At 44.2% G+C, this 15000-nt stretch overlaps 1 protein-coding gene across 2 annotated transcripts in view; it reads left to right on the top strand.

Annotated features, from left to right (window-relative positions):
- The window catches only part of rps6ka3a (ribosomal protein S6 kinase a, polypeptide 3a), a 32459-nt gene that overhangs the window by 14107 nt on the left and 3352 nt on the right, over positions 1–15000 (top strand). For both annotated transcript variants that reach the window (XM_080848700.1, XM_080848701.1), the window contains 3 exons: positions 7524–7685; positions 12127–12203; positions 13203–13320. In XM_080848700.1, coding sequence (XP_080704826.1) covers positions 7524–7685; positions 12127–12203; positions 13203–13320 — 357 coding nt within the window. The remainder of the gene's footprint in view (positions 1–7523; positions 7686–12126; positions 12204–13202; positions 13321–15000) is intronic.

Raw genomic sequence — 15000 nt, 5'->3', positions numbered from 1 at the left:
GATTCATAGTAAAATATCCCACACATGTCTGAGGAGGGTCACACCCCTAGGGCTAGGGTCAGGAGGAAATGGGTGAGATGGCACTGCTGGCAAAAAACACAGCGAGACAAGGTTAGGTGAACTTTAAAGTCATTGTTATAGAATCGAAATATGGAAAGAGTAAAGAAAGACTAAGGAGAGTAAGTCCACACACAAATTCAAGTTGTGAGCAGGTCAATGAAAAACACAGCATTTGACCGGGAAAGCAGCATTGTGTCTTAGACGGTCGTGTCAGACTCTCAGGGCCTGATTTACTAATATGCGAGCGCTGCTTAATCTGCGTTCGCAAATTAACTCACGGTGTTTTTGCGCATTTTCCGTGGTATTTATCAAGCCAGATCTGCGCTGGGCAAACTGTGCTTACTCCACCCTTTAAAGATCCTGATTTACTAACATTGATTTGCGAACGCATCTTAATCTGCGCCTTTGCCAGGCGCACATTAACGCACGGTGTTTCCCCTCATTTTCCGTGATATTTATCAAGCCAGATACGCGCTGGGCTGGAGACTGGAGAACTGGAGAACTTGCCAGCAAGTTACTGCCACCATGGAGATTCGAGGAAGAAAAAACTAAGGTTCAGCGAATAGATAACGAGATAGATATATTGGTTCACGTTCGCTCAATCACTGAACCTGATTCAATGGGTTATATTGTTGTTTTGCCCGCCATCAACTACAGCGAGATGTTTAAAAGAACACGATTATAAATAATATGCTATTGGTGGCATTAATGCATAAACTGTCTATTATAACAATATAGATGTGTACATGGCGAGATTAATACGTTCTACAAGGGACATGGGTTCACTACAATATATCCCCACTGAAACAAATACATTTACCAAGTAGCCAAAATCACCGTTGCTCAATCATGGATAGATGGCACTATTCCGGAAGATAAAACTGTCATGGACAGACCACTACCACGTAAGTAATGGTCATGTTGGCATCACATATGACCTGGACATTCATTGAATATGTGTGCTTTCTGTTTTGGTAAACGTGTTCGTGGATTGAAGGTGGCACTGTTTGCATGTGGGTGCGATCAATTTCTACAATTACGTTCGGAAGTTTAATTTCATATATATGAATATGAATTATAGGAGTTGAAAAAAATATTTCTGTTCGCTGTCTCTGTCTCTGTCGTCGCCTTGCTGCTGCCATATCAACGTTTTCAGACTCAGTGGAAATGCGCTTCCTGGTTAAGACGTGCTTTTATGAGGCGGAGAATTAGCCTGCAAATCAGAGATGTGCGCTCACCAGGCAGTTTAGTAAATACGACGCAATACATCATTAGGCGCACTCCTCCCATTAAATAGCGCGTTACCACCCACGTTTCGGAACCATCCCACCTGTTTGCAGGTACACACCCTCAAAGCGTTAATATGCGACTCTACTCAAATGTGCCCCCTTAGTAAATACCGTTTTATGTTTACGACCGCTATTTTACGCCAGAAATGGGCGCAATCCTGTTAGTAATTCAGGCCCTCAGTCTGGTGGACGTGACACGATACACACAGGGACGTAACAGGAGAGTTAGTACAACCTAGCTGTTTATCCTACCAGATCTTATCTACAGTTAACATACAGTAGGTTAGCCTTGTTTAGGTAATCCTAGCTAGTGTTGCTTAATGTAGTTTGTCTAGCCCAGGGATACTCAATCAGAAACCCAAAAGGTCCACTTGCCAAATTTCCATTGAGTCCAGGGTCCGGAACAGTGACGTCAAAATCCAAAAACATAACTCCAACAAAAACAATACAATATATAAAATAAAAGATTTATAAAAAAGTAAAAAGTAAAATGCAAAACAGGAGTGCAAAGTGATATGCGATATGCAATGTGCAATGTAATGTAATGTGATGTGTGTTAATGTAACACAGACTTGAGGCGTGGGGGCGGGATAAGAGTCCAAGGGCCTGATTTACTAACATTGCGACCGCAGCTTAATCTGCGGTCGCACATTAACGCACAGTGTTTTTGAGCATTTTTCGTGGTATTTATCAAACCAGATCCGCGCTGGGCACTCTGTGCCTACTCCGCCCTTAAGAGGGCCTGATTTACTAACATTGCGACCGCAGCTTAATCTGCGCCTTTGCCAGGTGCACATTAACGCATGGTGTTTCCCCGCATTTCCCATGGTATTTATCAAACCAGATCCGCGCTGGGCAATCATTATTTAGCGCACCGTTAAAAGACGGGAGAAAACGCCTGCAATTTACTGCCACCATGGAGATTCGAGGAAGAAAAAACTAAGGTTCAGCGAAGAGGAGATAGATATTTTGGTTCACGTTCGCTCAATCACTGAACCTGTTAACCATAACCATGTTATGTTGTTGTTCTGCCCGTCATCACCTACAGCGAGATGTTTAAAAGAACATGATTATAAAGAATATGCTATTGGTGGCATTAATGCACAAACTGTCTATTATAACAATATAGATGTGTACATGGCGAGATTAATAAATTCTACAAGTGACATGGGTTCACTACAATATATAAGTGAAGATAAAACTGTCATGGACAGATCTAGGGTATTTGGCTACCACATTAGTAATGGTCATGTTGGCATCACATATGACCTGGACATTCATTGAATATGTGTGCTTTCTGTTTCGGTAAATGTGTTCGTGGATTGAAGGTGGGACTGTTTGCATGTGGGTGCAATCAATGGCTCCAATTACGTTTGGAAAGTTTAATTTCAGCTATCGTAGTGGGGAAATGTATATTGACCAGTGCGCCGTAGCAATGCGTCGAGTACCTGGGTGAATAGTTGGCTGAGTGAAGGCTGAGACAACAACTGCATATGCTATAACTGTTTGAAATTATCCGGAGGCCAATATTTGCAAATGTTGCCAGGAGTTTATCAACTGATGGAATGGAATGTGATCGCCGGGTGGAGGGTTCGATGTCGTCTCTGATCTGGTCCAGTAATTGAAGTATTGCGTGGCTGGTTAACCTGTACCGTCTAATGATTTGTGGATCGCTTAACTGAAAAAGAGTTATACGAGTTGAATGAAAGCTTGTGCTGTCCTCCGGCAAATTCGTCGGATGCCCACGCGTGGTTCAAGTTAGCTTGTTCAGAATAACAGACTTGTAGAAGACGGCTTAGCGAAAGAATGTGTTTATTCAGTTCCAAGCCACGGTCAGCTCCATACAACACAAGCATGTACAAGGCACGTCTGCATGCTGAGGAGTCAGTCTCCCTGCTTCTTCTCATTACAAAAGTTTGTGACTCTTATAGTATAGAATTATCATGTAAACAATAACAAGAAATGAAAGGTGTGTCCATAAATGAAAGTAGGAGGTATTAACTAATTTGGTCTAATTTAATTAAGTGTTTGTCTGGGGTCCTGGCTCCGGGACATCCCATACAACCATTGATCTCCAGCTGTCCTTCCTGGCCCTGGACAAAAGACAGGATTTATCTTGATGTCTCAGCCAACCATCAAATGGTCAGGGAACCAGATGTTAAGGAAGCAGGCCTGACGTTCCGTCTGTGAGACCTAGATGTATATTCACAGAATGGGCCTTGCCCTGACGCATATGAGATTATATTATGTAAACTAAAACCTAGGTATTTAACTGAATCTAACAAGTTGAAAAAATTCTTTCTGTGCGCTGTCTCTGTCTTCTTTCTTCGCCTTGCTCTTATAACTGCTGCCATATCACCGTTTTCAGACTCAATGGAAATGCGCTTCCTGGTTAAGACGTGCTTTTATGAGGCAGAGAATTAGCCCGCAAATCAGAGACGTGCGCTCGTCAGGCAGTTTTAGTAAATACCACGCAATGCATCATTAGGCGCACTTACCTTCTCTCCTCCCATTAAATTGCGCTTCACGCCCAGGTTACCACCCACGTTTCCGTGCCATCCCACCTGTTTGCAGGTACACACCCATAAAGCGCTAATATGCGCCTCTACTCAAATGCGCCCCCTTAGTAAATACCGTTTTATGTTTACGACCGCTATTTTACGCCTGAAATGGGCGCAATCCTGTTAGTAAATCAGGCCCCAAGTCAGCTGGGGGTCCCGGGCCTTGTTAATTGATAGTTTTCAGCTGACGTCAGAATGACCAGCTGGCGGGCAAAAAAGACGTTCTACAGCTGTTTAACACGGGAGTTAATACAGGAACAACTCACCTTTCAAGCTCTTGTAATGAAAGTTAATAAAATGCCAGACAGTTGTTGCTCGGTTAGCTGTTTTAATCGGCGAGGAGACAAGCCCGGATTTTGTTTTTATCGCATTTAAAACCCTCCCATGTTGCTGCCTGCTGATACTTTTTCTTTTTTTATTTCGCCATTGCCAGCTGATTGTACGTAGACATCTTCTGGGTCAACGTTTCTCCGACACACAGTAAAGTAGCCTTACTTTTGGAGCTGGAAATAAAAGCAGTCACCCTGTTCTGGTCGTCTAATTTATCAGAATAACTTCCTAAAATGGGAATAGATCAAGTAATAAAGACAAGAAACAAAGCATCCACATGATTCAAATTGGATTACCCAGCTGCAGCTCTCCCTATAAGTACCTAAGCAAGCAATAGGCTAGGCTAGTGTATTTTGTCATTCAACTTGTAATACTACAATGTCAGTAGGAAATATATGGGAAGATCATTTAAGTTGTCATTCGCCAGACCAGGTTTTCGTACTAAACTCGGGAATTGTGTCAAATAATAAAGAACATCGTTTGGGTAGGCTAACGGCTGCTAGCTTACAGAAGGTACCTCGCTAGCTGGTACCTAGATATTAAATGGCATTCATCTTTGCTCTTATGAAGATGGTTTTTAGTTTTTACCTTCCAGACGACATCGTTGTGAGCCCAACCACTTCTGAAAATTAAATAACTATCTGTGCTTCTCTAGGCTTTCTGTTTTTGAGATGTGTATGTGAACGGATTTTCTATTAGATGTAAATATCTCCACACTGGAGCTCAGACAGGGACTAAAAATGTCAGGACACCTGCAATAAATGTATCACAAGTTCCTAATTTGTTTTCCCTTCTGAATATTTCTGTCTGGCTATAGTGGTATGGTCTGTGGTTGATGGCAATCGTATTTGAGTAGGCACTGCTCGAAGTTTTCCACTGTTTCTCGCTGTTTCGCTGTTCTTTTTGCCCGTCAACTAACAATTGTAGTGACGTCACTGAAAACTATCAATAAGGCCAACTTCAGCCGGGAGGACGCTGCTCTGGTGGCGTGGGGTTTTGGTCCTGATGGGCCGCAGCCTCCTGCCAGAGGGAAGTACCTTGAAGAGTGTGTGACCCGGGTGGTGGGGATCGGCCACAATCTTACCTGCATGCCTCAGGGTCCTAGAGGCGTACAGGTCCTGTAGAGATGGCAGATTCCAGCCAATCACCTTCTCAGCAGACGGGATGATAAGCTGCAGTCTGCCTTTGTCATTGGCAGCAGCGTACCAGATGGTGATGGAGGAGGAGAGGATGGACTGTAGATGATGCAGATGATGCAGATGTAGAAGTGCATCATCATTGTCTTTGGCAGGTTGAACTTCTTCAGCTGCCGCAGGAAGCATATCCTCTGAAGAACTTCTTTGGTGAGGGAGATGATGTTCAGCTCCCACTTGAGGTCGTGGGAAATGATGGTGCCCAGGAAGCGGAAGGACTCTGCAGTGTCGACTGGGGAGTCTCTCAGGGTGATTGGGGTGGGTGGGACTGGGTTCCTTCTAAAGTCTACAACCATCTCCATATCTGTTTTTCAGAGCATTTAGCTCCAGGTTGTTCTGACCACACCAGGTCACCAGATGGTCATTCTCCCACCTGTAAGCAGACTCGTCCCCACCAGAGATGAGCCCGATGAGGGTGGTGTCGTCCGTGAACTTGAGGAGTTTGATGGACTAGTGACTGGAGGTGCAGCTGTTGGTATACAGGGAGAAGAGTAGAGGGGAAAGAAAGTGCTTATGAACCTGGAGTCAGAGACAAACTTACCAAAGCCTCACGTCAGCCTCACTGTCAGACAGGAAGTCTGTGATCCACCTGCAGGTGGAGTCAGGCACATTCAGCTGGGAGAGCTTGCCCTGAAGAAGAGCTGGAATGATTGTGTTGAAGACAGAGCTAAAGTCCACAAACAGGATCCTGGCGTAGGTTCCTGAGGAGTCCAGGTGCTGGAGGATGAAGTGAAGGGCCATGTTTACTGCATCGTCTGCAGACCTGTTGGCTCTGTTGGCAAACTGGCCCTTACCTCAGAGTTCTGGGGGTCATTTTGTTCAAAGTGTGTATGCTTTGTTTCATAGTGACATTTCACGTTACCACTTCTGACAAGGGCAACCTTCTCGTTGCAGATTAAACACATTGGTTTTGTGCTCCCCACAGGCAGTCCACTCTGTCTTAAATTTGCGATCTTTGGAATCAACTTTTCATTTTTTGACGGGTTTAGAGCACGCCATGATGTTTTGTTGCTGAGAAACAGATACCGTTCACAAATCGATGTACCGCGTTGTTGCCATTGACACACACTGAGGTCGCGGCCAACATTTAGTGAGTGAGATGTCATAGTGATGTTGTTATTACAGCTCCTGATTGGACCTCTGGATTGGACACGGAAGATAGAAACCACATTGAGTAGGAAAACAATGTATAGTGTGAAATCACGCACCAATGAAAACTCACTTGGATCATGATTAAATTAGAATGTTGATTTTGGCTTCGGTCCAAATTTGATTGCGTCTGGGTCTGGATCCGGACTGGAGCCCATTGAGTACCCCTGGTCTAGCCTCCACTCTGGTAGATGTGTAATGTGCTCTATTGAGTACCCCTGGTCTAGCCTCCACTCTGGTAGATGTGTAATGTGCTCTATTGAGTACCCCTGGTCTAGCCTCCACTCTGGTAGATGTGTAATGTGCTCTATTGAGTACCCCATGTCTAGCCTCCACTCTGGTAGATGTGTAATGTGCTCTATTGAGTACCCCTGGTCTAGCCTCCACTCTGGTAGATGTGTAATGTGCTCTATTGAGTACCCCTGGTCTAGCCTCCACTCTGGTAGATGTGTAATGTGCTCTATTGAGTACCCCTGGTCTAGCCTCCACTCTGGTAGATGTGTAATGTGCACTATTGAGTACCCCATGTCTAGCCTCCACTCTGGTAGATGTGTAATGTGCTCTATTGAGTACCCCTGGTCTAGCCTCCACTCTGGTAGATGTGTAATGTGCTCTATTGAGTACCCCTGGTCTAGCCTCTCTGGTAGATGTATAATGTGCTCTGCGTTGCTGACTTAAATCTGGTCGTTTGCAACTTCAAGCTAAAGGACGCCTCATTGTTTTTGGAAGTCTCCTAACAATTGATCCTCTGCATGAATGATAATACTTTTTCTTATTCATCCTTCCCTTTCTCCCTCTCTCCTCGTGTGTGTGCGGTATGTGTGTGTGTGTGTGTGTACGGTGTGTGTGTGTGTGTGTGTGTGTGTGCGGTGTGTGGTGTGTGTGTGTGTGTGTGTGTGTGCGGTATGTGTGTGTGTGTGTGTGTGTGTGTGTGTGCGCAGGTGGTCCACAGGGACCTGAAGCCCTCTAACCTCCTGTATGTGGACTGCTGTGGAGACCCCGCCTCCATCCGCCTGTGTGACTTTGGGTTCGCCAAGCAGCTGCGGGCGGATAATGGCCTCCTCATGACACCCTGTTACACGGCCAACTTTGTCGCACCTGAGGTGCCCTCTCTCTCTCTCTCTCTCTTTCTCTTCTCTCCTTCTCTCTTTCTCTTCTCTCTCTCTCTCTTTTTCCTTTAATCACTGTTTGTTGAGGTGCCCTCTCTCTCTCTCTCCCTCCCTCTCTCTCTCTTTTTTCTGTCTCTTTCTCTCTCTATCCCTCTCTCATCACTGTGTTTGCTTTTCTGAGGTGCTCTCTATCTCTCTCTCTCGCTATCTCTCTCTCCTCTCTCTCTCTCTTTTCTCTCTCATCACTGTGTTTGTTTTTCTGAGGTGCCCTCTCTTTCTCTCTCTCTCTTTCTCTCTCTTTCTCTCTCTTTCTCTCTCCCTCTCTCTCCCTCTCTCTCTTCTCTCTCTCCCTCTCTCTGTTCTCCCCCTCTCTCTTTCTCTCTCCCCCTCTGTCTGTTCATCTCTCTCTTCATCACTGTTTTTGTCCATTAGTGGGGCAGATAATAGAACATTTGTGCAAAATGTGATACAAGCACCAAATTTGGCATGGTGGTTCCCAAAGGTCTACTTAACAAATCTGCCTTACGTGCCATTCAAAAATCCAAGATGGTGGCCATTTTTCAAGATGGACGTCGAATGCGTGAGCCAAAAATGTTTTTTCTCAAAGATATGCATGTACTTGATGGATTTGAATGATACTGGTGTCGATTTCTATGTTTTCTTGCATGCTGAATCGAATTTTTTTTACTTTCACTAGCATTATAATACCGTAAATGGTAGAAAATGAACACTTTATATAAAATAACAACATAACACATCAAATAATACTTCTCATGCTTTATTTACACAATATGAACATTAAATATACACATCATGCATTAAGATACTTAGCATTTGGATCATGTTATTTCCGGACGGAAACTAAATCAAAAATAATAATAAAAACCCTTAATACTGTAAATATCGTCCTTCCAAAGCAAACTATTACAGTGGCCCACACACTGGCATACTTCATCACTACAGCTGACATACACAGCTGCAGAGTGCAGTACAGGTGAGCCCTGAACGAAGGCATTTGCAGCTCCACTTTTGGAAGGACGTCTTCTTTTGCATAGTCATCGAAAGTCTTTGGGCTGCGTGGAGGCAGGGAATTGATGAGCGCTGATCCATCAATGATGATGGTGTCTCCCTCTGGTTCGCTGTCAGGCAATGTCACCAATGCCTGAAGTATTTCAGTTAGCTGTGACTTCTAGCACATATGAAGCCTGTCATTGTCACTGAGAGATGCAGGCGCTGACTGGTTATCATACTTGAAGAATTCTTGCAAGTCACACTGTCTGTTTTGGCAGGAGATAAAGAGCCGGGAGAACAAGTGACAGCCATCTTTAAGCACTTTCTCCTTGAAGCTGCTAGCTGCCTGCTCGTGCTTGAAGAAAGAAGCCTTGTTCTTCTTGATTGGCTATTAGAATGTGCATTCTTCTTCATTTTCCAAGGCCTCCATAAATTACTGGAACTTCTCCTTGCCTCTCTCGTGAAGCACTAGCTGAACTGGTTGGTAATGTTCTTTGTGTCCAGCACCAGCAAATCAGCAGACTCTTTTTGGAAAGAATTTTTATAACTCTGAACAGTGCCTCCACCCTCTCAAGGAAAGATGTCTGGGCACTTAAGGTCAGTTCATGGTGTTTGGTGCTGATGGTTGCATCATTTACACCAGAAATGGCCTTATATGCACATACTAGATGGCTCACTTCGCCACCATCCATCTCCGAAGTGCCCCTGGGTCCTCTGTTAGTCCAATATCTCCTCCATCACCCTTGATGGCTGCGTTGTTCTGTTCATGGGCTTGGTCAATGGCCATGGCAGATAAGTCTCTTCTGGATTTGTGGACCACAAAGTTTCCTTTGTGAAACTCTCTGGCTACGTCTTGATGCTGCTTCTCAAGAGACATCATGACTCTGAAGTGAACTGGAAGCCACCGAGCATAATTTACAATGTTAATCGCGAAGAAGTAGGGGATCTGTTCTGAGAGTGCTTCACGGTACAGGTTTAAGTTTCCTTCCCTTAAGGAGCGCATCAACAGGAGCACGACCAGCTCCATGTCCAAAACTAGATTCCAGAACTGGAATTGTGGAATTGTGGTCTCTTCAAAGGTCAGCGTTGGTCTGCTAGACTCCTCCTGGATTTGTTTTGCTAGTGCAAACAGTGGTTGGTTAGCAGCTATGACCGGAGTCTGCCATGCGTTGAGGAAAGCCACTGTATCTTGAATCTTCCCCATGGCATGTTTGATTGTTGCAACCGAGTGAGCCTGGTCTGGTATCAAATGCAACAGTGATGTCATGCTCACTTCAAAAGGCTGGCTCCTCTTTTGTGCTGCATGGTGGGCTGTCCATGTGATACTGAGAGTATCACCCACACTCTCAGTGACCGACACCTCTTCTAGCCACCTGTACTCTTCCTTCAGGTCTGACTGGATTGAGTGAAGTGCTTGGTACAGCTGGAGGTTTGAGGTTCTTAGTAAGGTATGCTGGTTTAACATTGGTGAATGCTTCAGGAAGCTCCTGAACTCTCTTCACCCTGTTATCCCACTGAGCTTCACTGGCTCTCGTTCCTCACCAGGATGTTCAGGGCTTGGGTGTTGGAACAGAGACATACTAGTACCATGGAAGGAAGTTTGAGCTGTAGTCGCTGTTGGGTTGCTGTCGATGTTGTCCACACGGACGTTGTGAACTCCTGCTTCCTCAACACTTGTGGACAGACAACTCCATCATCCATGTACTGAGCTACAACAGCTTCTCCAAGCTGGGCTGAGATTTCTAAGACTCTTATCATAAGTGATGCTGAGTCCATTGTCATGGAGCATGTCTATGAGCTACCTCTTCCTTGTTTTTGCAAACACAGACATGTCCATGTACACAACAAATGGTGTCTCCCGGTCCTTGAAATGTCTGTGGACATGAGATCCGGCCTTGTATTTGGCAAAACAATTGTACTGTAAGAGCTGAGCCATAGCAAGGCCATACTTTGAGGCTCCATGTTGGAGTTGTGACTTGATGTCTGCTCTATTCTCAATCTTGCAAACAAACTGAAGCAGTGAGGATGGTACAACATCTTCTAGGCACCCATCATGGAATGTGCCATTCCACTGTGATTTGTGTTGAAGCATTTCACGTCTTATCATCCCAGAAGGCTTTGTAAGATGAACGGCTTCTCCATATTTGCTTGCTTGTGCAAGAATTGACCCTACATCCTTCTTAAGGGCCAGTAGGACATCACGTCCATGATGTTCAGCTTGTAGATCAGGGATGTGTTGAAGCAGCTGGTCCTTCAGTCGGGTAGCATGAACACCAGGACTGTCGATGCCAAGCTGCTCCAGCCTCTGCCTGTAGAGCACACATGGTCGGCAAGTTGGAAGACTGATGGAGCTGAACTCTCACTTGCAGATTTTGTCCCAATGATGTATGTTACCAGTTCAGAGAAGGCAATTGGATATGCTTCCCTCTTTCCTACCTCAGTTTTCTGCTTCCTTCAGCTCTTCAGCACGCAGGTGAGCTCGTTCTCGGTTGTAGAGACCAGCCAAGCATGCACTGTGTGGTACTTCAGTTCCTGCGCCACCACATAACCAGCACTCAGTTTGGCAAGCAGCTTTCCATCATTGAGAGTCTTTCCACACTTGTTGACTCTCTTGTTCATTTTCATGGTCATAGCTTGTTTAAAGTTGTCCAGATCTCCCTCCTCCTCACATATAAAACATTCTATCCGTTTGGGGTCTGACATTCTCCATGGTATTTTGCTGCTGTTCTCATCAGTCGCAGGAGACGTTTTCAGGCAAGCGAAAATGCAGAAAAAGACTGATCTAAATAGCCAAAAAGTGTGAAGTTATACCCTTGTGTTTTTTGAAAGTAGAAAAATTAGAATCAGCATACAAGAAAACATAGTAATCGACACCAAGATCATTAAAATCCATCAAGTACATGCACTTCTATAAGCAAAACCATTTTTGGCAGAAGCATTTGGCGTCCATCTTGAAAAATGGCTGCCATCTTGGATTTTTGAATGGCACGTCAGGCAGATTTTCTAAGTAGACCCTTGGGAACCACCATGCCAAATTTGATGCTTGTTTCACATTTTGCACAATTTCACTGAAAAGTTGCTGTTATCTGCCCTACTACATCTCTGGTGATCGGTTTGGTGTCTCTTAATTATGTCTGTTATTGTGTGTGTGTGTTTGGGTACCTTGTGTAAGCTTGCATGGTGAATTTATGTCTGACGTTAGCTACCTATTTGGTTTTTGTGTGTGTGTGTCTGTGTCTGTGTCTGTGTCTGTGTGTGTGTGTGTGTGTGTGTGTGTGTGTGTGTGTGTGTGTGTGTGTGTGTGTGTGTGTGTGTGTGTGTGTGTGTAAACCCAAATCCAGCATATCCAGCTGTGCAAACCCATACCTGTGTGTGTGTGTGTGTGTGTGTGTGTGTGTCTGTGTCTGTGTGTGTGTGTGTGTAGGTTCTGAAGAAACAGGGCTATGACGCAGCCTGTGACATTTGGAGTCTGGGTGTCCTTCTCTACACAATGCTGACAGGGTAAGCTAGTTTATGCTGGGTTTACACACACACACACACACACACACACACACACAGAGACACACACACACACACACAGACACACACACACACACACACACACACACAGATACACACACACACACACACACACACACACAGACACACACACACAGACACACAAACACAGGTAGGGGTTTACACAGCTGGGTGTGCTGGGTAAGGGTTAGGGAAGCATAAACTCTGCTGTCATTTCTAAAATCTTCCTCTCCGCCTAGACTGGGTAAGTATGCTCACTGAGTATGCGCCTATCAGGGTTAGGGTTAGTATGCTCACTGAGTATGCACTTATCAGGGTTAGGGTCTTTTTGCCTGTCTGTCGCTCTCTCATAGCTGTCTGTCTGTCTGTGATTCTCTCTCTCTGTCTGTCTGTCTGTCTTTCTCTCATAGCTGTCTGTCTGTCTGTCTGCCTGTCGGTCTGTCTCTCATAGCTGTATGTCTGTCTGTCTGTCAGTCTATGATTCTCTCTCTCTCTGTCTGTCTGTGACTCTCTCTGTCTGTCTGTCTGTCTCTCATAGCTGTCTGTCTGTCTGTCTCTCATAGCTCTCTGTCTGTCTGTCTCTCATAGCTGTCTGTCTGTCTATCTCTCATAGCTGTCTGTCTGTCTGTCTGTCAATGATTCTCTCTCTCTCTCTCTGCCCGTCTGTCTCTCTCTGTCTGTCTGTCTGTGACTCTCTCTCTGTCTGTCTGTCTCTCATAGCTGTCTGTCTGTCTGTCTCTCATAACTGTCTGTCTGTCTCTCTCTCATAACTGTCTGTCTGTGACTCTCTGCCTGTCAGTCTGTGACTCTCTGTCTGTCTGTCTGCCTGTCTGTCTGTCTGTGACTCTCTGTCTCTCTGTCTGTCTGTCTGTCTGTGACTCTCTGTCTGCCTGTCTGTCTGTCTGTCTCTCATAACTGTCTGCCTGTCTGTCTGTCTGTCTCTCATAACTGTCTGTCTGTCTGTCTGTCTGTCTCTTGTAGCTTCACTCCATTTGCTAATGGACCCGAAGACACTCCAGAAGACATTTTGGGTCGTATCGGCTCTGGAAAATTCTCCCTGACTGGTGGCTACTGGAACTCTGTCTCTGCAGAGGCCAAGGTGAGTATGATGCTTCACCAGGATGTAAGCGATGAGTAGGGGAGAGTGGGGTGATTTGTGCCAGCGGGGAAGTTGTGCCATCCCTTATTTCTAGGGAACCATAGAAAAAATTGGTCAAGTGACCACACATCTTTGAAGAGTCAGCCACTTAACTCATCCTGCAAAGAAGAGAGCCTCTTTGCATGAGAGATAAGCACATTTTTAGTTCAAAAAACAGTTTTTTGCCTTCCAAAGTAAATTTTCTATTCGGTTTTTCGATTTTTGTGTCTAAACAGCAAGTCTATATAGCTAGTTTGATTTTAGCTCAAAACAGCTGGATGATGCATTTATTCCAAAAAGGTGGGATTGGGGTGATTTGTGCCAAAGGGCCTGGGGTAAGTTGTGCCAGTGATCTGTATAGAGAATTCCATTCAATTTGGTCTTCATTTGAATTTCATTTAGTTCTGAACATGTGTTCATGTTAATTACCTTTAAATAGAATTGACTCAACTCAACTTTGTTCTGATGTGTTCAGGAAGCTCTAGGCCTTGTTTAAGAAAATGTACCTTTTATCTGTTTATGTGGCTTGTAGAACATCAGCTTTTGTTGTTGAAAAATAACTTTAAATAAACCTTAAATGAGTAATTTTGCATTGAATTTGTCTAGCTTTTATATAGCAACACAGTTTCTGAGATGCAAATATACTGTTTTACTTCAATAATCAATGGCACAATTTACCCCAATGTATTCTCTTTAATGGCACAACTTACCCCGCACCGGGGGCAAGTTGTGCCATGAGACCACTTTTTTTCAGAAAGCTATATTTCTTAAATACTATATTTCAGATCCAAAGTGATTGTTCCCAAAGATGCACTACACCCTAATATATGTATATATTTTAGATGGAAGCATTACTGTCGTGGCCTCGCTTAAAAGTCACTTTAAGTAAAAACTGGCACATCTCACCCCACTCTCCCCTATGTGAGTATGTAAGCGATGAGTATGTGAGTATGTAAGCGGTGAGTATGTGAGTTTGTAAGCAGTGAGTATGTGAGTATGTAAGCGATAAATATGTTAGTATGTAAGCAATGAGTATGTGAGTATGTAAGCGATGAGTATGTGAGTATGTAAGCGGTGAGTATGTGAGTATGTAAGCGATAAATATGTGAGTATGTAAGCGATGAGTATGTGAGTATGTAAGCGGTGAGTATGTGAGTATGTTAGCGATAAATATGTGAGTATGTAAGCGATGAGTATGTCAGTATGTAAGCGATGAGTGTGAGTATGTAAGCGATGAGTATGTCAGTATGTATGCGATGAGTATGTGAGTATGTAAGCAATGAGTATGTGAGTATGTAAGCAAGTAAGCGAGTATGTGAGTAGGTGATGAGTATGTGAGTATGAGATGAGTATGTGCGTATGTGATGAGTATGTGAGTATGAGATGAGTATGTGATGAGTGTGTTGAGTATGTGGGTATGTGATGAGTATATGAGTATGTGATGAGTATGTGATGAGTATGTGAGTATGCGATGAGTATGTGATGAGTATGTGAGTATGTAAGCGATGAGTATGTGACTATGAAAGCGATGAGTATGTGAATATGTGAGTAGGTGAGTTTGTGAGTATAAGATGAGTATGTGATGAGTATGTGAGTATATGAGCATGTGATGAGTATGTGAGTATGTGATGGGTATGTGAT

This window comes from Sprattus sprattus (genome assembly GCF_963457725.1).
Source record: "Sprattus sprattus genome assembly, chromosome: 1".
NCBI classification, from domain to species: domain Eukaryota; kingdom Metazoa; phylum Chordata; class Actinopteri; order Clupeiformes; family Clupeidae; genus Sprattus; species Sprattus sprattus.
The sequence above is the reverse complement of the archived record's forward strand: the minus strand, read 5'-3'. Positions and strand labels throughout refer to the sequence as shown.